General features: G+C 38.7%; 1 protein-coding gene across 5 annotated transcripts in view; it reads left to right on the top strand.

Moving 5' to 3' along the window:
* CSMD3 (CUB and Sushi multiple domains 3) overlaps window positions 1-24,532 on the top strand; it is a 592,920-nt gene that overhangs the window by 384,737 nt on the left and 183,651 nt on the right. For all 5 annotated transcript variants that reach the window (XM_079984060.1, XM_079984063.1, XM_079984062.1 and 2 more), the window contains 7 exons: window positions 5,682-5,869; window positions 6,933-7,121; window positions 13,084-13,200; window positions 16,743-16,958; window positions 17,622-17,810; window positions 21,209-21,378; window positions 24,065-24,221. In XM_079984060.1, the coding sequence (XP_079840186.1) occupies window positions 5,682-5,869; window positions 6,933-7,121; window positions 13,084-13,200; window positions 16,743-16,958; window positions 17,622-17,810; window positions 21,209-21,378; window positions 24,065-24,221 (1,226 nt within the window). The remainder of the gene's footprint in view (window positions 1-5,681; window positions 5,870-6,932; window positions 7,122-13,083; window positions 13,201-16,742; window positions 16,959-17,621; window positions 17,811-21,208; window positions 21,379-24,064; window positions 24,222-24,532) is intronic.

Raw genomic sequence — 24,532 nt, 5'->3', positions numbered from 1 at the left:
CAGGTCCTTCTTGATCAGCCTTCCTTAACCTGGTTCTCTCTATATGTTTCAAAATACAACTCCATCAGCCCCAGTCAACATTTTCAGTGCCCAGGGATGATAGGAGTCATAGCCCAAGACATCTGGAGGGTACTAGGTTGGGGAAGCCTGTTCTCAATAATCTTCCACACCAATCATTTCCTTTAGAGACTTCAGTTCTCAAACACTGCCACTCTTGCCAGAAACTCAGTTAAGGCAGCTGTTTTGTTAATCTGTTTAGTATTAAGTGGCTCTAAACTATTGTAGGCCTATCACTGTCTCTGATGTTAAGTAATTGGCTGAATTATCCAGATTAGCTGAGCTCTGAAAGCTTGCTAAATAAGGGCTGATTTGCATTTTCATTAGTTTTCAGAACCTCCTTTCGGGTGGCATGAATCACACTTCTGATTCTCTTTCAGATCTATCATTCAAAATGAGGGCTCATGGAGCAAAACCTCAATGAGATTTGTAAACTCTGCAGGTCCAGGTCATGCTTATTCCCTCTGGTATGCCAGCAATAGCAATGACTAGATCTGTTGAATGCTGCAAACCCTCTTAGAGTCTGATCGGAAACAATAGCAAGTGAGAAAAAAAAGAATTAGCACTTTTTATCTTAATGTGATGTTGAAGACTAATTGTTACAGCATAAATGCAAGCAGTTAATCATCTCGTTGCTAAGTACTGCACCACACTAATGAGCTTAGACCTTGCACATCATATCGTTAATTTAAGTTATTTCCCAGTTTATATTTCAAATATGCTTATAGCTTGACTTCCTTCAGATATTTCCCTGTTGCTTGGAAACTGAATATTGCCTACTCATGAGAAGAAAATAAAATGGGCCTTATATTTCTCTATAATTAGTGAATAGTTAGCTCCCACACAAATTTCACAAATTGCACTCAAACAGTTACCAGGTGTTAATGATTTGGTTGTAACCACTTTATGAATGGGTTATTTATGTAGTCCTGCCAAGTAGTAAGCATAATCTTACCAGACGGACAAGTGTGGTAATGTCTGTAGTAAATTTCTTGTCTTTACCCATCCCTTGATTGATTATTCTGGGAGGAATTCAATGTAGTGCTGGACCAATCATTCCATCAACTCAAGCATTTCAGCTTGCCAGATGGAATGACCCTCCCTATCCTTTTGTTGTTCTGGGGCTTCTCCTGACTGCACCAGAGCCACTTTGGGTTTTTGTCAGCAGCACTATGGGAGAGAAGAGTGCAGAAAGCCCAACCGTATTAGGGGAAGTCCTTGTACAGGTATTAGTGGTGGTCCCTGTGGAGACTTCCATTAGTGAGACTAATTAGTTGAATCTGATCCTATCATTTTAGCTATGTTGTTCATTGATTTGTTTGTTTCCAGGAAAGGGTTCACTTTTTAATCCTGAACCATTTAGTAATTTACCACAGTTAGCTTGGCAAAAACAAGTCATTCTCTCTCAGTGGTCTGTAAACCAGGTACAGACTTCAATCCTCTACACACACTTAGAAGGGACCGCTACAGTGATGCAACCACACTTGCTTTCATCTGGTTTTTGTTGTTGCTGCGCTTCAAAGGTGTTTAGGGTGGAAACAGTAAATAAGACATAATATTATGCATGATGTGGCGAAAGTGATAGAATTAAGCTTTTCTTTCTCTCATAATACTCGAGCATGCGTCATCTGGTGAACCTAATTGTGGGAGATTCAGGACAGAGAAAGGGAAGGTCTTCTTTGCAGGGCACTTAGTTTAACTGTGGGTTTCGCTTGCACAAGAAGTTGTGATGATCATCAGCTTAAACAGCTCTGAAAGTGGATTGTGCAAAGCCATGACCATAGCATGACTCCAAATGCCATTTGATGGGGGAATAACAGAGGGAAGAAGGTTATTGCCCTTATGGAGGCTGAACTAGATCAGCTTTTGGTCTCGCCTAGCCAAGCTTTTCTTATGTTCTTTGCTTGTTTGTTATGACACACTGGCATTTACTTAGCATAATGCCCTGAAGATAATAATAATAATAATAATAATAATAATAATAATAATTTATTTATATCCCACCCATCTGGCTGGCTTTTCCCAGCCACTCTGGGTGGCTTCCAATGAAATATTAAAACACAACAGTCTATTGAACATCAAAAGCTTCTCTAAATAGAGCTGCCTAGAGATGTCTTCTAAAAATCTGGTAGTTGTTCTCTTTGACATCTGGTGGGAGGGCATTCCACAGGGCAGGTGCCACTACTGAGAAGGCCCTCTGCCTGGTTCCCTGTAACTTGGCTTCTTGCAGAAAGGGAACCACCAGAAGGCCCTTGGCGCTGGACCTCAGCGTCCGGGCAGAACGATGGGGGTGGAGATGCTCGTTCAGGTATACTGGACCAAGGCTGTTTGGGGTTTAAAGGTCAGCACCAACACTTTGAACTGTGCCCGGAAACGTACTGGGAGCCAATATATATGATAAAGATTGCTCAAAGATGATAAAAGATTGCTCAAACTTAAGAATGGTGTCCCATAATCAAAATATAATCATTCATCAGAAGACTAAGGAACAAATTGTCAGTCCAGCTAGGACATATGAGAGAGTATATATGCTTGGGAAGCACCCATTGTTCATGTAGTTATTTCCTTTGATAAATGGTTTCTGCTTAAGAAGTTCAGAACAGTATGACACTGTGTGTTATACAGTAGGATTGAATCTGCATCGAATGTGAACTGTTCCTCGAAGTACAGAACAAGAAACTTGTGCAAACCCTTGATCTCAGGATCACTTCTTATATTGCATTTTTGTGCAACCAGATGGGATTTTTCTGCATCAATATGTGCTTATTTTGTATAATGGAAGTGCATTCTGTTTTTGTAAAAAAAATATCTGACATATGTTAAGGAGGCTGCCCCCATCTAAAGCAACTGCATTGACTAGACCACTAATTTAATGTGAACGACATATATTTTTATATGCAGAGTTGTAATGCAGAGTGGTAATATTAGTAAAACATGAAAAGTATGTTATTCTTCTGTAGCAGTGTTGTATTCCTTCCAGAAAGAAGAAATATACAGTGGTATGCCTTTTACTGAGCAAACACAAGTATTCCTATGTCTGTCCCACCCCGGGGGGCTGGGGAGGGAAGACTTCTGAGCTTGCTTTCAGATAGATAATCCTTGCTGATTTGATGACAATGATAGTGGCCTTTGGTGGAAAATAATAATTAAAATGTTGCTTTGTTTGGGGAGAAGGTGGGAAATGGATGGAATCAGGTGATTTCTAAAGATGTAGCATCATCTTAAAATATTGCCGCACAGTTTTTAATAACATGCATATATGGTTGACACTATGGCTGTGTTGTAAACCACTAAAAGCTGTGGCTGGTTTCAAATGGAAATGGGTGTTTTTTATCCCCTCTGGTCAGACAAGAGGACCAAGAGGAAAGCTTGGGAAGGAAGACCATGCATATAATGCTAAGCTATGGTTTAGTATTATTTCAAAACAATGTCTAGGTGGGTCCAATGCGGATGTACAGTTTCACCATGTTTCCAGTTATACAGTGAAACCATGGTTAAGCTCTGCACTAGAGGCTCTGTATGTGGTGACACTAGGAGAAACCTGCCTTCCACCTGGAAATCGACAGTTTGGATGATGTTGTTGTTGATGATTTTATATATTATTGATTTTGTACCCTCAGAAACTGCATTTTCCTAATGCAGATAATCATGTAATTATAATAAATTCAAACCGTGCTTTGCAAATCTATTTTAAAGAATGGTTTCACAAAATAACTTGTAGCCACTTCTTAATCATTAGAAGTAATGCTTAATCATGTTTAAGAAAAACAAGCCATTTTAACTACTGCCTGGTTAGTGTTCCTTACATGTCTTATTTAAAAAGTAAGATGAGCGAGTTGGACTCAAGTGATTCAAGATGGTGCATTTTTTTCCTACTCCACACCCTGTAGAGTTACAAAATAAGCCACCATTTTGAATTTGGAGATATTACAGAAGCTTCCCATTGTTAACTTGGGCATCACTGGGGAAACCAGTGATGGCTGGGGAAACCCAGACTGGGGAAACCAGAGTGGCTGGGGAAACCCAGCCAGATGGGCGGGGTATAAATAATAAATTATTATTATTATCACTTGGTGAATAACAAGTTTGCACTTTTATCACAAAGTGCATTTTTCTTTTTGTTAGCCTATTGTGTTCCAAGTTTTGTTTCTAAACTGGAAAAAGCATTTTCCATTCTGAAAATAAAGCCATTAATAGCCCGCCATTCTGTTGTTCAAGACACAATTGCATTAGGACCTGCAAGCTGCTCTAGTTTCCTGTAAATTTATGATCAGTGTTCAATCTTTTGCTTTTGAAACCAAGTAAAACTCATACATTGTGTTCAAAAGCAAGATTGAGTGGTCAGAAGGGATTGTTTTATCAAGACTTTATAGTGTTAATTAATACATAATCTTTAGAATTGTGAGCTTTGGGCTACATTATTATAATCAGTGGTTTTGATAATGAATCAGATGTTTTCCAATATCTAAAAAATAGGAAAATAAGAAGGACTTCCAAGAATAGAATGACTTTTTAAAAAGAAATTCTTTCTAATGGAAGTGACATCTTTGAATATATGCCTTGCCTTAAAGATGCCTTGCATTAAAGATGTGCTAAGTTTTTATTGTCACTTAAATGAGGATGGATTGAAAAATGCAAGTATTTGGTGCACATTTTAAAAATTTAGGGCTAACTTTTGTATGCTGCTTGCTTCTGCTTTGGCGACTGTACAAGAAAAGTTCTTCAGGGGACCAGGCTTAGCAGAGGAACCTCAGGTTGCAAAACCTTATATGAGCTATGGGAGATCAGTGTAATAAAATATGATTTTGCATAGTTAATGTCCTTGCAATATCATGGGTAGAGACAATGATACAAATATTGAGGACACACCTGTAAGAAATAGCAAATTAGCAATCTGTATATTCAGATACAATTTAAAGAGGGGCCATTTGCTCCACCGCTGAGCATATGATATATCTGTTTAATCTGTAAATAAATAACTAATCATAAATAAACCTTTTCCTGGTTTAACATCTTGAACAACTTCGGAAATGTAGAAAGCCCTTTGCTCATAGAGCAGTGGTAGAACTGACATGTTCCTTTCCTACACACACCCCTCTAAAAAAAAGTTCAGAAAAGCCCATTCACAATAGAAGTGAAAGTGACAAGGAGCTGAACTAAAGCATCTGATGGGGTGTTTCATAAATTGGGGAGGAATATTGTTAGTTCCCCTCTCCCCAGGGCTTTGTGCATTATTCATTCTCTGCTGTGATAGTTGTAAAGAGCAGTGGTAAAACTGACAACTGAGCCCTGTCAGTATAGAAGTTAAACTGAGAAGTCCCTTTGTCGGGGCATTTAGGGATGCATATGTGCAAAACGGCTGGTATCTTTGATATCTGAGTCACCTCCAGAGTTACTGTGGATAACTGACACAGTGTGATGGAACATCATAAAACTCAATGGAAATAAAAGGACAAGGTTCACACATTCTTTGCACTTAGGGAGTTTAATTTGAATAAGGATTTGATTACAAAATGCATGCTTCATCTAAATATTATACGTAGCCTATCAATTTTAACAGTGTTTCATTTGTATGATCCTTAGGTATAATTTACGTCTATCTTATGTGTGTTTCTCCAACATAGATTCCAGACAGAACTCAATTACGATGTTCTGGAAGTGCACGATGGACCAAATCTTCTCTCACCACTTCTAGGATCTTACAATGGTACACAGGTCCCCCAATTTCTGTTCAGTAGTACCAATTTCATTTACCTTCTGTTTACAACAGACAACAGTCGTTCTAACAATGGATTCAAAATCCACTATGAAAGTAAGTAGCTTTTGCTTTCCTTAGTATCTAAGGTTATTTTGTAGCATCAGACTTGTTTATTTCGTGTATGTGCATGCTTGCATGAACACACATTTCATACATTTTTCTTCTTTCTCTATGTGTATATCTGTTGTCAACAGCTGTATGGATTAACATAGCACCCATTTATCGGTGCTAATGAAAAAGAACACATCGATCAGTTTTGGTTTCTCTTAGTTTCTCATTTCCCCCCCAGTCTTAAATTCATTTCTGCATCAGTTTGAATTTCTAAAAAAAACTATTCATGAAAATTCACCAGCATTTTATTGCAAATTATTCTGGAATAGCTTTTGTAACACCTGCAAATGGCCCAAATTTGCTAAGACTTTTAAATGAATAGTGCTATAAGGGAAAGTTAACATGGGTTGCTCAGAACTTGAGAAACCAGTGTGACATTGGATTTGGTTCACTGATGTCATATTCTAGTTAAGTTATTGAGCAGCCCTACATAATTAGAAGTTTGGGCAATTCTTTAGGTAGGTGATGGGCTTCCCATCAAAACAGAGTGCCCAGGTTTTATGGAAAACAGTTGATGATTTAATTTGGATTTATTCTCAACAGGTGTGAGATTAATTGGCAACATTTATAGGAAGCAGTTCCCAGAACTGAATTACTTCACTTGTGCAGTCTGTGGCTTTTGTGTGCTTCCATGAGTTGGTTTTTTATGTCAGCATAGTGCTCTTTTCTTTCTTTCTTTCTTTCTTTCTTTCTTTCTTTCTTTCTTTCTCCCTCCCTCCCTCCCTCCCTCCCTCCCTCCCTCCTAGCCATCCCTTCATATCCAGATTTATGCTCTCACTCACACTGTTCACAACACACGTGCATTTCGCATAGCCTCATTTACATAATACTTCCACAAACACCATTCACACGTGTTAGAGAAGCTTTCCCTTTTTTCCTTACTGCTTCCCGCTGAATACTCCCAGTTTCATTATGCATGGATATATTAATCGACCGTGTTAGACTATATTTCTCAGTCCTTTTTTTTCCATTTAATATTTGGAACATTTGTTCCCTTCCACTCCAGGTGTAACCGTAAACACCTATTCTTGTTTGGATCCTGGCATACCTGTTCATGGTCGTCGTTATGGGCACGACTTTTCTATTGGCTCAACGGTATCATTTGGGTGTGACCCAGGATATAGGCTCAGCCATGAAGAACCTTTGCTGTGTGAAAAGAACCACTGGTGGAGCCATCCACTCCCTACCTGTGATGGTAAGAATCAGTTCAAATTAGCACAAAATTGTTAGGATATTTCCGTTCCACCTTAAAAAGGGAACAGGCTGTTGTGTGTCACATGCCTGTTTACTTCTAGCTCGCTGGGAACTTCCGTTTTGCATATAGCTTTTGTTCTGGCTGTTTTCCTGGACACGGAGGCAAGCAGTCATGTTTTTCCTTTGGTCTGATCTACATTGAGTAAAGCTGTAAATATGCTGTCCTGTTCATCCTTTCGTTGTGGAGACTCTGCTAACAGGGTGTGCACGGGTCTTGGAATGTCTCTGAGGCTCATGTCGCTAATTGACTGATGCTGCTCCACGGGAGACCGGTGATCGTCCGGAAATGATTAGGGGCCTGCCTGATGCCTCCGTCTCCCTGGCAATATCCCAACAAAAATATCATCTATGGCGTGTCCATCACACCGGCTTTCAGATTTATCAGTGCTAGCTTTGTGATAAGGAAGGAGAGAGGCTGGTCCTACTTTTGCAAACCTGATTCTTCTGCTTGTTTATGAACTAAAGAGTCCAGGTTTACTTGTTAATAAACTAAAGGATGATGAATATTGTAGGCCAACAACATCTGGAGGAAAATATGTTATCCTGCTCAATAATTTTGCTGAAGGAGCCTGCCTCCCCCTACACATTTGAAAGGCTGTAGAATATTAATCAGCCCAAGACCTCATTGAAGTGGAACATTTACTCCTGGTGCCTAAAAGTGTATAAGGAAAGCCAAACTGCCCTGGGGAGAACAGTCCAAAAATGGAGCCACTGCATAAAAGGCCTCTTTTGAGGTACCAACCCTCTCATGGAAAAGAAGGGCCTCAGGTGATAAATGCAGAGTCCAGGTCTGTTTATATGGGAAGAGGTAGAGAGCCAGCATGGTGCAGTGGTTAGAGTGTCAGACTAGGACCTGGGATGTTTATATGGGGAGAAAAGTGTTTTTGTTTTAATTTTGTTTTGAGTTCTTGCAATCCTGAGCCATTTAAGGCTTTATAGGTCAAACCAACACTTTGAATTGGGCCAGGATTGGTGTAATATGCTCAAACATCTTGCCCCAGTGAGCAACCTGGCCACCGAATTCTGCACCAGCTGAGGTTTCTGAACTGTCTTCAGAGGCAGCCCTATGTACAATGTGTTGCAGTAATCTAATTTTGATGTTGAGTCCCCATCTACTCTAGTCAGGTACAGTTACAGATTCCTGATCCCCATGCTCTAAGACAGGCATAGGCAAACTCGGCCCTCCAGATGTTTTGGGACTACAACTCCCATCATCCCTAGCTAACAGGACCAGTGGTCAGGGATGAGTTGTAGTCCCAAAACATCTGGAGGGCTGAGTTTGCCTATGCCTGCTCTAAGAAATATCCAGTGCAGTATAGACTTTTAAAAATTGCTGTAAAAGTATGAAATGTTCCACTTTTTCTTTTGCTGAAATGCTTGGCAAGAGAAAACCTAGCTCTTCTTGAAGAAGCAAATATCAGGACACCTTCTCTCTCCTGATAACAGCTCTCTTGTAATAATAAAATTAATGATCTTCATAGGCTAGCAGGTAGTAAAATCCACTCCAACACTCCTACAAGGCTAATTATTCTGCCCATAAAAAAACTGGTCCTGAACCCTGAGGTATCAGGTCTTCAATATTTGTTTCTTAATGATTCATACCTCATATGATACTCAGACTTTAGCACGGCTGTGCTGTGGCCATAATTTATTAGGTTGCAGCAATGATCTAAAAGCTGGTCTGCAAGCAGAAAGTGACTTTAACAATGTGAATGTTCCTGGCTTCACTGCAAAATCCTCTGCTTCAGTTGCTGCTTCGTTTTCCAGTCCCAATCTTCTCATTTTTCCAATCTTGTTTCCACTTCATTTTTGTATTCCTCCCCTCCCCCCATTTCTATTTCAATGTTATAAACTTTGTAACATTAAAAAAAAAAAAGCTGAGTTCAGTTGACTCTTTTTGCTTTTCAAAGGTCCTGTTTCTCATTCTGTGCTGTTTCAGTTTTATCCTAACATGGAAACCAGATTTGGAAATTCCTTACACAACACTGAAACAACATTTGTTTCCCCTGTTACATGTAATCCCAGAGAAGTAACATGTAGCTTCCCTGACACTCTTCCGTAAGTTAGAAGGCTGCCTTGGAGAGATCGCCGTTGTGGGAGGGTTGAACTCAGCGACATAGTTGTCAAGCCAGCTGTTCAAAGCTTTGCTACTCTAGCTGCAGAAAACCATTCTCCATACCTCACTTGCAATCGTCCATGGCGATGCTACTGTAGTTAGGATATGTATCAGGATCTCTTTACTGAGTAGAATACACTACCGAAGAATAGAAGCAATGTTTTCTTATGCACCACATGCTTATAGTCTAAAAATAAACACTATTAAGGAGCTCTCTGTGAACAGTTTTCTCTGCTGTGCAATAACATTACATATTGTGACAAATTTCTTCCTTGAGATGCTGAACTAGTGTGCAATTAATTAAGTAAATGAGATTATTCCCCCCCCCCTTCTAAATGGCAATTGTTCACTGAATAAATATCCTCTAAAGGCAAGATTGGGTATGTTTATTCTAGCCCATTTATGGATTCATGGCTGAATTCATTTTAATTCCCTTACCCTATTGGTTCTTCCAGAGTAATGTTTTGGGGCTAGTTTGGAATTGACCACTGGAGAGAGGTCTGTCCCTTGTATGAACTCAAGAGTTGGATCCATTCCACTCAATTGTTTCCTTTAGTTAGACACTAGTTTTCATAAAGTGAGAATGTTTCTCGGCCTTTTGGCTAAGAACAAGTATAGTTTTTCCTATAAGGCATGGAGGATTGCCAAGTCAAGGACAGTCTTGGAAGGAAATGTCTGGGTTTTGTAAACTCATTGACTTTTAGAAAATAATTTCTCCCCAAGTGGTGGTAGTAGTAGAGGTGGTAGAAAGTGGGCAGGGGTCCAGGGATTTGGTTTTCACTCAACTTGAAGCAGCAATAACAGGTTGCCTACCCCCCAGTTTGACAGCACTGGACTACCTGGTAATTGGATGAGGTTGAATTCATGTTCCAAACTGGCTAATAAGCTTTTTATTTGCCTACTCCATACTACTATAATGCCTTTGGATTTGGTTCAATTCACCAAGGTGTCTACCAGCTAAATAGGTCACAATGGGAGGGTATAGTGTAGATTTCAATGGGTGAGAGTAATGTCGATGCACTGATGAGCATCATATGGCATCAAGTTACTAAGTGGAGGTTCACCACAACAAACTTCTCATGGATTGCTGGCTTGAGCGCATTTGACCCAAGGAATGCTTGTGATAAACACGAACACATTGTGTTGCTGATCATTCAGAATCTGATAATTTAACAAGGTGAGGAGCAGAACAATGATATCAGCCAGCTCTCATCAGAGGAGTAAGGCTTCAGGCTAGTGAAGGCTGCAGTTAAATGGTTAATGATTATGCCATTTATGAATATAAGTCAGTAAAGTTCTTAAACCCATTTGCAAGTTGTATAGTTGTGCAATGGCACATGGTTCAATGGATAGCAGCTGACAATTGTTTGTGTCCTGCTTCTGTTCATTTGTATCCTTTTCTTGCTGTATTTCCAACACACATTTCACTTACCATCCTTTTTATATGATAAGATGGATTTTATATTTGGAATCAGTTAGAATGTAACTTTAGACGTTGAGTTTTTGGAACAGGAGTTGTTGAAATCTGATCCTTAGATTTGCTACACATGCACAAATTATTTGGTTTGGATGGGGAGGGGACACATATACAAATGGCCCCACTAGTATTTTGCAACATATTTTGCTGCAGCACTAGTAGGAAAATGCACATGATCTGAGTTATAAGTGCACTGAGCATCCAGATGGTATTCTGGCAATGTGCTTGAAAAATGGGTATGGCATTTTGCATAACTTAGCAAGTATATATATATATATATATATATATATATATATATCACTGTAAAACAAGGTGAAATTCTCAGTCTTTATATAAAAGTTCATAGTCATTAGATTATGACCATATGCTATTAGTGTTGCTGGCCTAAAACAAGATGCAGTAATACCTCTAAAGTTCAAGCAGACTAAACAGTATTGCAAAAGCCTTTGCGCTATGGAATACTGGTTGGTCCGAACATATGGAATTATTTTAATGTCTCTGCTATTTGATATAATAGACCAATACAGTTACTGTGCTTTATTTGAAAATAATAAATGGAGCTAGGATTTAGGAGCCAGCTAAGGATCTATATCAAAAATTGGACAAGAGAAGCAAATTCCAATTAAGGTGAAAGGGAATTATATTTTCAGTAAATGCTGTCATAGAAGATATTCTTTCAAAAAGTCCGTTCTCCAAGGCAGGAGCGTGGGCATTTGCATAGGCTTTGTGTTAGATGTGATGTATTAGAAATTCTTTAATCCATGAGAATGGGATGAGAGATGTGATGTGAGATGGGGGATGTAGATGAGTGGGGGAAAGTTGACATGGAAAGAATAAGAGAGTTTAGGAAATGAGTTACATAAAACTTATGCTTGTGTGGGGATGACTATTTGTTTGTTTTTGTTTTTTTAAATACTTATCAGCTGTCTTTAAGGGTAAAACCCTCTCAAATAGTCTTACGAAATAAAATAAAAAACCTATGCAGATCCAACCTCTAATCCTAGCCAGTGTTCATAATCCAGCCCACAAATATTAAAATACGATACAAACTGCAGCTAAAAGGTGTACCAGAGGAAAGCAACTCAGAAGATTAAGGACCTTATGCAGAACGGTTGAGGGAGTTGGGTATGTTTATCCTTGAGAAGAGGAGACTGATGGGAGATATGATAGCCATCTTCAAATATCACATGGAGGATGGAGCAAACTTGTTTCCTCCTGCTCCGGAAGGTAATGATCGAACCAATGGTTTCAAGTTACAAGAAAGAGATTCCAACTAAACATCAGGAAGAACTTTCTAATGGTAAGAGTTGTTCGATAGTAGAACGGACTGCCTCAGACTCTCCTTCCTTTGAGGTCTTTGAACTAGGGTACTTTCCAGTTCTACAGTTCTCTGGTTCCCTAGTTAATGTACCTTGGGATCTTGACCATGGCTTTGTGCTTGCTGCAGAAGCCTGCACTGCTATTAGACTGAATAAAGATACAGTGATACCTCAAGTTACATACGCTTCAGGTTACATACGCTTCAGGTTACATACGCTTCAGGTTACATATGCTTCAGGTTAAAGACGCCGCTAACCCAGAAATAGTCCTTCAGGTTAAGAACTTTGCTTCAGGATGAGAACAGAAATCGGGCTCCGGCAGCACGGCAGCAGCAGGAGGCCCCATTAGCTAAAGTAGTGCTTAAAGTTAAGAACAGTTTCAGGACCTCCAGAATGAATTAAGTACTTAACCTGAGGTACCACTGTATATTGTTTACTTCCATGTAAGTAAGTCATTGTCTGTGTGTTTTGATACACACCTATACTTTTTAATTTGTTTCAGAGACTTTAAAAACTGATTAGTGATATGGGACAAAAGAACCACATGTGCACAGCATGCAGAAGCTATTTCCAGCTCTCTTTAATATATCTTCCTCAGTTGCATACCCCTTTCCCAGATAGACTTATATTGGTGTTTAGTATTCAGTGTGATTCTGAAATATAAATAATTTCCATTCTTATTATGGAAACATCCCCCCGCCCCAACTAGGAATTTTCTCAGATCAACCAGTATAATTAGCAATTCATTTTCTTAATACTTATTACCAAAGCTTCTCAACAATTAATTAATCATGTTTCCTTTCAGAGCACTTTGTGTAAATATTGGCTACAATTAGAGATTTGTCACCCAAGGGAACTGTTGGCACTCCCACATATAGGCTATTGTTTAAACGGAGATAATAGAATTTCAACTTGCTATTTCACATGCTTAGTTTTAATATGACTGCCTGTGTTTATGTGCCTACTACATTTCTCCCCCCACCCTTTTCAGCTTTGTGCGGCGGAGATGTTAGAGGACCAAGTGGGACTATTTTATCTCCAGGCTATCCTGAATTGTATCCCAATTCACTGAATTGCACATGGACTGTAGATGTTACTCATGGAAAAGGTATAGAATTACATTTTTCATAACCACAACACATTTTTCATAATTTTCGTTCTAGTTTTGAGTTTCTATTTTCTCATAAAGTTCTTCAGCAGGATGATGACTACAAATGACACCAAGTGCAAAAGTTGACTTAAAATGGGGCAGGAAACCATTTTTCAGCCTGAGGGCCTCATAGCAGGTAGATCCAGAGCCAAAATGAAGAGGAACAATAGATGCAACTTATACTTTTGCACCATAGGCTAAATGTAAGCTGCATAAAAGCCAAAGTGTTTCTACACACCTTCTACAGGGTGAGTCCTTTAAAAGAGGCCCTGTGGATACAGAGTACACATGTTCCATGGGGCCTCTTTTGAAAGACCGCCCTGTATATCCACCATCAAGGAAAACAACATTGAGAATACATTCCAGCTACTCAAAAGCACACTGGGCAAAGAGCAGGACAGGTGAGGGGCTTGACCTGTAGAAAGTCCCATGGGTTGGATAAAGAGACCTTATAAATTAACTCAGCCTCCTTAGATTCTATAGCTTCGTGTAATAATTTTATGTATCTGTAATTCCCAGTTTACCCTCAACATACTGTATTGCTGAGTCAAAAGAGCCTCCTCGCTTTTGCTGCCCCATTTTCACACTATGAATGTGGGGAGGCTATTTTTGAAGTTTTTGATGATGGGCTGGCATATAACTAGCATGCAGGTGGACTGCCAACCTTTATTCTGGAATTGCTCTGACACAAAAAGGACATTTGAGATCAAGGATTTGGGGTTGTTCACTAGAATCACTTTTTGTTTATATACATGGGGAATTCAATCAAAGGTTACCAAAATGCACTGTTCATACTTGCCTTGTGGTCTTGTAGTGAGCTTCATTCATCACTGCATTCCTAAGATAAATAACTGTGACTGATAATGTAGGGACCTTACACACTTTCTGAACAGCTGGAAGTTGAAGATCACTTTCTGCATGGCAGCTGACAGAATGATTTAAAAAGTCCTTCCCCACAGAGATAAGCCATTCATTTCAGTGTCTCTGACCACTGCAGATCTATTCCAGTCAATGTAGTGGTATACTAGTGGAGGTAAATCACGATAAATGTAAATTGCTAAGCATAGCAACCTGATATAATTTGCTGCCAGAGTCAAGAAAATACTTAGGTATGAAAAGGATAGAACCCAGAAGGTCCTAATGACAGAGGGGCACTTTTTAATATTATCACACTGAATAGGCAAAGTAGAAATGTAATAGTCTACCTTTAGTTTAGTTTTTAGTTACATGTCCTTTCCCTTTGGTGCACCATGTCCACGGCATCTCACGATAAGCATTAAATAAATATCACAGTATTTTGGAGACAATTATAAGACATGCCAACAAATTCAAACAAAACTACAAGTAAACCAATTAATAATAACATAATGTCATCAAACATAAATCATCACCATCATCAGTGCTTTTTTTCTAAAAAAAATGTTTAGGGGTACTCTCATTTTCCTACTCATATTGAAATCCTGCCCCTCAATGAGGCCAAACTTAGATTCACAAAATGTTTAGGGGTATGCGTACCCCTGCATCCCCCCCCAAGAAAGCACTGATAATAATTATTATTTCTTAAATTTCTATAACACCCTTCATCCAAGAATCACAGGGCAGTTTACAATATAAAAACATAAAGATACAGAACATAGTAACAAACAAAAATAATAACCCCCACAGTATAATGGTGATGGTGATAAATACATTATAAAGAGATACAACTTGGTAACTACGTAACTCACACTTGACAATATAATGCAGTCAGAAGAATTCAGTCATAATTGACAGAAGAGATGAGGAAAAGCTGGATGTTGGAAGATTAATGAGTAAAGGAAGTACTTTTTTCAGATGGCACAAAACTAAATTGAGGAATTTTTGGGGCCACAGTGTGCAGAGTTGCTTTAATTGACTGGCTACCCCAGTCTTCTGATGCACTTGCACTGGCTCCTAGTGTTGGACTTGCTGCATTCAGAGTGCCATATGTGGTTAGCAGCCAGTGTGGTGTAGTGGTTAAGAGCGGTGGACTCATAATCTGGTGAACCAGGTTCGCATCCCCACTCTTCCACATTCACCTTGGGCTAGTCACACTTCTCTGAAGTCTCTCAGAGTGTTTGTTGTGGGGGAGGAAGGGAAAAGGAGATTGTTAGCCACTTTGAGACTCCTTAGGGTAGTGATAAAGTGGGGTATCAAATCCAAATTCTTCTTCTTCTTTCTCCACTGTATCCTCAAAATAGCCTCAGGGTAGGATAAGACTGAGAAACACAGATTGGGTTAAATTAAGATCTGTGTGATGATTTGAATATGGATCACTCTGGCTTTCATCCAAATGGTATATCCAACTGTTTCTCTTCTATTGTTCAGTTCAGTGGAGGACTCCCATGGATGGAAGTAAATTAGTGTTTTATTGATTCCTCCTTTCCTTTTCAGCCTACCCCACCCCAAAAAGGAAAAAAAAACTGTCCCAGAGAACTGGGAGAGCCTTTGGAAGAGCAAAGGAGGCAACCCCAACACTTTATCCATTGCACTAGATTTCAGTTGTTAACATAGTCCATCCACACACTATTGAAATATGAAGCTAAGCAACAGGACAAAATTAGATACTTTATCCATTACACCACATTACAATTGTGAGCACATTCCATCAAGAGGCTATTGAAATACTGTACTTGGGAATTTTTTAATCAAGAAAAAGGTGTCTCTAGAACAATTGAGACACCTTTTTCTTGATTAAAAAATTCCCAAGTATTTCAATAGTGTCTTCATGGAATGTGCTCATAATTGTAATGTGGTGTAATGGATAAAGTGTTGAGGTTGTAACTAATTTTGTTCTTTTGCTTAGCTTCATATTTCAGTATCATTCCTGACAATATTGTTTTTCTTTCTTTGCTTAATACAGATGATTACTGCACTGCAGTTTAATAATAAAACCTTCCTAGGCATAGGCAAACTCGGCCCTCCAGATATTTTGGGACTACAACTCCCATCATCCCTGACCACTGGTCCTGTTAGCTAGGAATGATGGGAGTTGTAGTACCAAAACATCTGGAGGGCTGAGTTTGCCTATGCCTGCTTTAGTACATCTCAGAACAAACTTGTCCTCAACTTGCATGTTTCACCAAATTCAAATGACACTGTTACAAAAAGCAATTTTAGTTTGGGAAGTTACATTTGATTGCCTTTAAAAAGGCAAACAAAACTCATTCATCGCTTCTGTAAATGATGAGCAATGGCTTCAGTGTAAGCAATCTTCGTCCTCCTACCCAGTCACAAAATATAGATTAACACATAGAAATGCATTACATATATATATATATATATATATATATATATATATATATAATCTTCCTTTTCCCCTACCTCACACAAAAAAACCTGCGGGAATGAGAACAAGGGTAATGTAAGTTGTGTTTAATTTTCTGAGTCTGTTTGTAATGAAATGTATGAGTTTAATCAGTGATATAATTGCTTTCATGTTAACTATGTGATATGTGAGTCTAATTTTATTTTTCTAATAGGAGTGCAGTTCACCTTTCACACCTTTCATTTGGAAGATCATCACGATTACTTACTAATCACGGAGAATCGCAGCTTCACTCAGCCTCTGGCACGCCTGACTGGCTCAGAACTTCCGTCAGCAATCAACGCTGGTCTCTATGGAAATTTCAGGGCTCAGTTGCGCTTTATTTCTGACTTTTCAATATCATATGAAGGATTTAATATTACTTTCTCTGGTAAGGCAGCAAAATGAGCTATTTGTATAAAGTGGAGGAACATTTGCTATTTCACTGGGCTTGATCTTGAAGAGGCAGAGGTGGTGGTGTTGGGAGAAAGCAACAGTCCAAATATATTTGTTATGACGAGTAACTTTTCTTACACTTCTTAAAAATAGACCTTACAATTGTTTTTGTTGTCGCTTCTGTATTAACAATCTCAGTTCATCTGCTGTGGCATTTTCAGTAGTGGACGCCGAAGAAAATGATAATAAACTGTAAAGCACATTATTCATTGGGAAAATCACACTGTATCAGAGTGATTTGAAGTCTAATTTCAAGAAGTGGGATTCCAAATGAGCCCATGAGGAAATTGGCCGTGCTTTTATGCTGCACAGTTATTTTGGTTCATTTTATGTGTCAGACTCAGAGACATTTATAGCTCTTATAGAAATGGTAAGCACGCATCTCTCAGACGCTATGAGTGTTTATGGGCATGGTTTTTTAAATTGTAGCTGAATTGCCTATTTACTTATATGATCATTTATTCTGAAAATGTATCTGAAGGCTAAATTGTACCTGAGGCTCAGGTACAAATGTATGCTTGTTATAATGCACAGGGTGGGTGATGAAGAAGCCTTTAATTTTTTTTGAAGCAATAATTTGATTTTTTTGCCTCTGTAGAATATAATCTTGAACCTTGTGAGGATCCTGGGACTCCTCAGTTTGGAAGCAGAATAGGATTTAACTTTGGAGTTGGAGACACTCTAACATTCTCCTGTTCTTCTGGATACCGCTTGGAAGGGGCTTCAGAGATTATCTGCCTCGGTGGAGGCCGAAGAGTGTGGAGTGCACCTCTGCCCAGGTGTGTGGGTACGTGGTCAGCTGCTTTCATTTGCTTGTATGTGTAGTCATTGTCCATGGAGTTGCAACTATACCACATGGATAAGCATGATACCAGTCCAATTAGTTCTGAAACAATATAGCCTTTGCATCTCCCATGTCTTTTCACCTTAATTTGTCAGGTTTCCTGGTTCTATTCGCAGGCAAATGTTGAACCTGCAGTCAGTGTTCAGAGTAGGGAGATATATGCTTTTGATCATTTCCCCACATTACAAATAATGCATTTTGGGAGAGCTCCATCACAAAGACCTTTCACAACCCTTGAGATTTGCCTGGGGTAGAAGCTCCATAACAGTGTGTGGGGATTATTTCATCTGGCAAATGCAAATTTGCCATTGTGCAATACTGAATCCTACCCTTCGTTTTTAAATTATAGCAAACATGAATCCCAAATCTAAGTTATCCACATTTTTTTTTCCATTTGTTCTGGCACTGAAAGTACAACATACCTATTCTTTCTTTATTGGGATTATACCATTAAAACTCTCAAAAGAAGAGGGGGAATTGTCTTAATCTCTCAAAATAGCATCCCTTTGTTTGGAATAATGAATGAGGTTCTTAGGAAATGGATTGTTGTGTTGTATAAAGATTTTTTCTTTGAGTGGTTTAGAATTTAGAAGCCAATTAAAACATTATACATTGTAAAATCTTAATTTTGCCAAACATTTTCCTAACTAAGCCCCACAGATACATTTTATCCTTCCTTAATTTAAAATGTATTTAAAGCTCCAGAATAGAGAACTGCACTTGATAAAAGAGATTGTGCTCTACTAACAAATTTCATAGGTGTGAGAAATGTCACCCTTGTACTGCAGTTTTATCTAGTATTAAGATGCCCATATGTTCCTGCAGCCTTCCTGCATCATTTAGCTTCTTCGTGGCGCTGTGGGTTAAAGCCTCAGTGCCTAGGACTTGCCGATCGAAAGGTCGGCGGTTCGAATCCCTGCGGCGGGGTGCGCTCCTGCTGCTCGGTCCCAGCGCCTGCCAACCTAGCAGTTCGAAAGCACCTCCGGGTGCAAGTAGATAAATAGGGACCGCTTACCAGCGGGAAGGTAAACGGCGTTTCCGTGTGCGGCTCTGGCTTGCCAGAGCCGCGATGTCACGCTGGCCACGTGACCCGGAAGTGTCTCCGGACAGCGCTGGCCCCTGGCCTCTTAAGTGAGATGGGCGCACAACCCCAGAGTCTGTCAAGACTGGCCCGTACGGGCAGGGGTACCTTTACCTTTACCTTTTATGTGTGATATGGAACAGGGTCAGGATTCTCAATCGTTTTTTGAAATTTCAAGTTGATCTGTCAACCAAATAACATGTTCATTTGAGATTTTCCCCATGAGAAAATAGTGCATGTTCAAAATACTGCCATATCTCCTTGCACTGCTGAATCTCTCTTACAGTAGAAATGTTTGGGGGTTTTGAACAACAATTTATTATGCAGAAATTGCAAAAGAAAGAGATACTTTTGCAGACATACCCTGTCACCTCACCTGTCCAACTTTCCGCCACTGTGATTGGTGGACAGGTATTCCTCTTCCTTTCTGTCTTACCTAATAACAACCATCTCACTCACTAAGTTTTTTTTTAAAAGTGTGGAAGGGCATTTCTTCTGCAGTCAATAAACCCAAGGGCTAGGCCAACTGAGAAACCCAGGCAGATGTCAAGTATTCCTCAAACAGCTTCTGCTCTTTTGGAGCCATTGACCTTCAAGCTATGAGTGTCCGGCACTTTAAGGACTGCAGGATATCTAAGTGGGGAGGGTGCTTTGGATTTTCACCCTTCTTCCGTTATGAGAACTAATCAAAGATATTTGAAATGTAGGGCTCAGTTTCAGTACTGGGACCTTTGTTTCAAGGAATCTATTGCCAGTTTTACACTCACATACAAGCACGTTGAGTCTTGAGATAATGTGGAAGCCACCAAAGAACCCAGGCATGGCACAAATGGAAATGCAGTTTGCCATTGCAGTTGTCATTGCAATTTATGTATCTTGGGATTATTCAAATAAAATAAAATATAGAACACTCTGCAATATTGCACATTGTTGTAGTCATGTACGAAGGTGATGTACAAAGGTGTTGCAAATGGTGCTTCTTTGTAGCTCTTACCAAATACGAAGATCTGGGATAGCGCTGTCAGTACAGCATGAAACTTGATCTCGGGGTCATGGGTTTGAGCCCCACATTGGGCAAAAAGATTCCAGCATTGCAGGAGGTTGGACTAGATGATCCTAATGCTCCCTTCTAACTCTACAGTTCTGGCTAGTTCCTTTTGTGCACCAGCCCACAGAGTGTAAGGAAGAAGGGGTACAATGTTTCACACTCCAGTTAATCAGAGATTGTGCTGATTTATGACCTAGCTCTACTGTCTGCATATATGTACATGATGAAAAAATGAGAGGGGGATCCAGGTTTAAATATTGGTGATGTGTTTTCATGTGCAAGGGGCAGTTGCTTGTTCTAGGATCGTCAAAACATTATTTAATCAAAGTGACTTCCATGTAAATATGATTAGGATAGGGTTCCATGATTGGAGTAGATTAGGTGTTTCTGTCACAACATGATGTACTATTGTCACCCTGGGCTTTCTGATGAATGTAGATGAAATGACTTTTTTCATTCCAACTTTTTATTGCCTCTCATCATAATAAGATTATTAAAGGTGATAAAACTTGCCATTTTCTTTCCTTCCTTCCTTCCTTCCTCTATCTTTCTCTTTCTCTTTCTCTTTTCTTTAATTGTGAGTTAGACCATGCATATCACTTAGTTTCACTATACTTGCAATGTGATTTCTTTGTTTTTAATAAAGTATTCACTACTTTCATTCAATCTTAATGCAGTTTCTGTATGGAACTTGTTTCCCTCTGTTATTTTATTTGGTAGAATTATTTTTGCTCCCTTTGATTACATTGATCACTTTTGAATAACTCTTGGTTTTCCACCGTTATTTATTCCAACCACGACTGTGCTTCATTTTATTGTATCAACACTGGAGATGATTTATACTTCCAAAGATTGTATAAGTATTTCCCAAGGCATTGTTTCAGGTTTATTGCCCTGTTTTCAGAAATGTCTGGAAAAATGAATAGAGGTGATACAAGTGGAGCAACAAAATCAGAGATAAAGATTTCAGAACAGAAAGTTTAAATAATTAGTGTGACTAATAATGTACAGATATAACAATTAGTACATAAACATATAGAGACAAGGAAAATGTGTCTCATAGATCAGAATCAAACATTTATTTTTGTCACAGAACTTTAGATAGCAGCAAATGTATATGATACGCTATTTGATAGTATTTACACTTCCCACATAAGTGAAACGTTTGATGTTCTCTGTTGAGCTATACCTCGAATTCTGTTTTACTTACAGCTGAATGTGGAGCCTCTGCCACAAATAATGAAGGAATTTTGCTATCCCCCAATTACCCACTCAACTATGAGAACAACCACGAATGTATCTACAGCATTCAAGTGCAAGCAGGAAAAGGAATCAACATATCTGCCAGAACTTTCCATTTAGCACAAGCAGATGTTCTTAAGGTACATTGTGATTTTGGGCTGATGTATTTGTTATCTCAAAACATATATAATTCATCTGGTTATCCCACTGTATTAAAGGCAACCAAACATTTAACTAGAGTGGATACCTAACTTCACATCACCACCATTATCATTACATGGACCATTACATACTTTTCTATAACCTTATGTTTACAGGAACTAGTTTATTGGTTTATTGATTTATTAAATTGCCAGTATGGATCTTGAAAACAATTTTATATTTGTAGTCAAGTAATAGTAATCCGTATTTGTATTTTTGCATGTTTATTTGCAAATAAAGTTATTTGCAATTTGATGAATGTAAATTTAAAATAAAAAAATGTAGTAGTAAATAATAATAGTAGTAGTAATAAATTCTAGTGGGATTATAGTCAACTGATGTGTTAAATTAATAACTATGTAACATCTACCTGAATCCTCTTAAACATGTTTCATTACATCCATTGTAACAATATTTCAGAAACAATTTATCTTCTTCCTCCATTTAACAGATAGCCTTTATCAGCATTTCAATTTGCTTAATTCATGAATTAAGTTGATAAGCCAATTTAGTTTTTTTTGTTTGTTTGTTGTTAACTTTTAGTTATTTTCTTCTTTTCATTGGTAAGCTATAATGCTATTAGGCCACATCATTTTTATGTGTCCTAGCACAGTGCCACATATGTGTTTCACTCAAGAATGTCTCCTTCCATATCCTACTGAAACTCATAATGCAGTCTCAATTGCACACAGTGAAAGGCTTTGCGGTGGGGCTCATTGCCCTTCCATTTTTATCAGAGTACAACTCTCTGCATAACTGAACAGAGGCTGGCTGGGGCTGATATGAGTCAGAGTTCCATAACATTAGGAGGGTCACAGGTTCACTGTTATTTAAGTAATTACTGTAAGAACCCTGTTGGGTCAGGCTGAAAGACCATCTGGTCCATCATTCTGGTCCAAATATGGCCAAATAGATACTTACAGAAAGTCCATGAGCAGGGAACAAGAGCAACAGCTCCAGGGTTTTCCACCTGTTCAAAGGAAACCAGTCTTCTTGGTGAGCATGGTGACTTTTGTAGGTTACCTGTGGAAATGACTCCACAGGCACCATTAGACGAGTAGGAAGGAAATGGGATTGATGGAGGGTGATTGCATCTGAGATGCATGCCAAGAATAGGAAGGGGGGCAGTTGCACTTATTTTGTAATTCAGCTGAGCACATAAAGACGAATTAGTTTCTGTTACATGCTAGGTAACCATAGCAAGTTTGGTGGCATCATTTGTTTCAGCCAATTGATATTCCTTCAGTTTGTGTGTGGTTTAGATCTCCACCTTGTGCATCACTTAACTGAATCTCATTTTCCATTGTATTGCCCATTCAGCCAGTATAGAGAAATTCCTTTGAATCTCTTCATGGTCTAGTTGGTTTTTCACCAACCTGAATAATTTGGTGTCATCTGCAGGCAAGAAGACTAATGGTCTCATTTGGTGTTAGGCAGCTTCATGTGCTCATATGTTCAATGGAAAGGTGAAAACAAGGCTAATAATTCAGTCCTATGCATATCTGCTCAGAAGTAATTCCCATTGAGTTCAGTGGGTCTTACTTCCAGGTAAATGAGTATAGGAATGCAGCCTAAGATGTGTGTTTTCTTTTCTTTTCTTATTCCAATATTTAAGAAATCATTTGATATAAAATAACATAAATATGAAGCATACCATATTAATTTTTAATGTTTTCAGTTCAAACCATAAGGAGAAAAATACTTTTATGTTGATATAAGCTGATACCAAATGTTTGTTTTGTATTTTTTAAGTACAAGATAAACTTTTAATCCTTTGTGTTTTACTTTGTGTCAGAAATGAAATGTAGATTTTAGTCAAGTGCAAATATAAGTATTCCTTAAAGATTCTAAGCATTAAATATAGCATCTATAGATAATCCAACTGAAGTTTTAATTCTCCATAAACTCAAAATGGAACATGACAACTTCTGATCTGAAACCTGCATTTGAAACTGGCTGAATGCTATTAAATACAGATTGCGTCTTGAAATGTTTTCGCCATCAAAGTGCCGTTTCAAGCGTATCTGCAGGTGGAGAAAACCTGCTCAGGATAGGAAGTTAAATGAATCAATGAATGAATGTTTTTGGCTTCCAATTTATATATAGATTATGTTGTCCTTCCACCTTTCAACCACAGTTAATCTGATTGTTCCATTGTGATATTTTTGTTTGCTTTCAATATCAACCTGCAAAACTCCTTATTTAGTGGAATTCTTCAGTGGCTGCTTTCATATCACAACTGGAAAGAGATCGCATTGATTGATTGATTGATTGATTGATTGCATGATGTGGAAATGAGTATACCAAATTATCACTTATTGTGTATGGATGCTAACATTAAAATATTGGCAGTGGCAAAGCAAGTGCAGGAATTAAACAAACAAGCAAACTCTGTCCTGAAATGGAAACCCTGTTCCTGGCTACTCCTGTGCAGGTTTTGGGTTGTTCTTTTTCTTTGAATTGACTTAGCTTAAAAAGAAGACAATGTTTAGAAAATATCTTGTGCCCAACATGTAATAAGGAAATGCAACAGCCTCAATCTGTTTCCTAATTAAAATATGGGACTTACTTTGCTGTTTCTCCGTTATGCCTATTTAAATTATGCAAGGCCAATTTGTTTTACAGATATATGATGGGAGGGATAATACAGCACACTTGCTAGGTGCATTCACTGGTGCTTCCCTGCGAGGATTGACACTGAGCAGTACTTCAAATCACCTTTGGCTTGAGTTTAATTCAGATTCTGAGGGAACAGATGAAGGTTTTCAGCTTGTTTATACCAGTAAGTATTTCAGAAAGTAGAACAAGGGATAGGGTACGGAAAAGCTATGACCACTCTGTTCCTCATCCTGAGAATGGGGCATGCAAGCTCATTTTGAATGGATAACAGACACTTCTACATTGTTGTTTTGGGGCGGGATTCAGTCATATACTATCAAATACAAATTGCACCATGATGGTTGATTTGGAGCGCATGTGCAGCAAACCCACTTTATCTGTAACTCAGGGTTTTTGGGGGGGGCATAGGGGGACAATAAGGAAAGTGATGGGAAGATGCACTGAAAGTGTGAGACAACATTTTCAGGACACAAC

This window comes from Podarcis cretensis (genome assembly GCF_951804945.1).
Source record: "Podarcis cretensis genome assembly, chromosome: 7".
Taxonomy (NCBI): domain Eukaryota; kingdom Metazoa; phylum Chordata; class Lepidosauria; order Squamata; family Lacertidae; genus Podarcis; species Podarcis cretensis.
The sequence above is the reverse complement of the archived record's forward strand: the minus strand, read 5'-3'. Positions and strand labels throughout refer to the sequence as shown.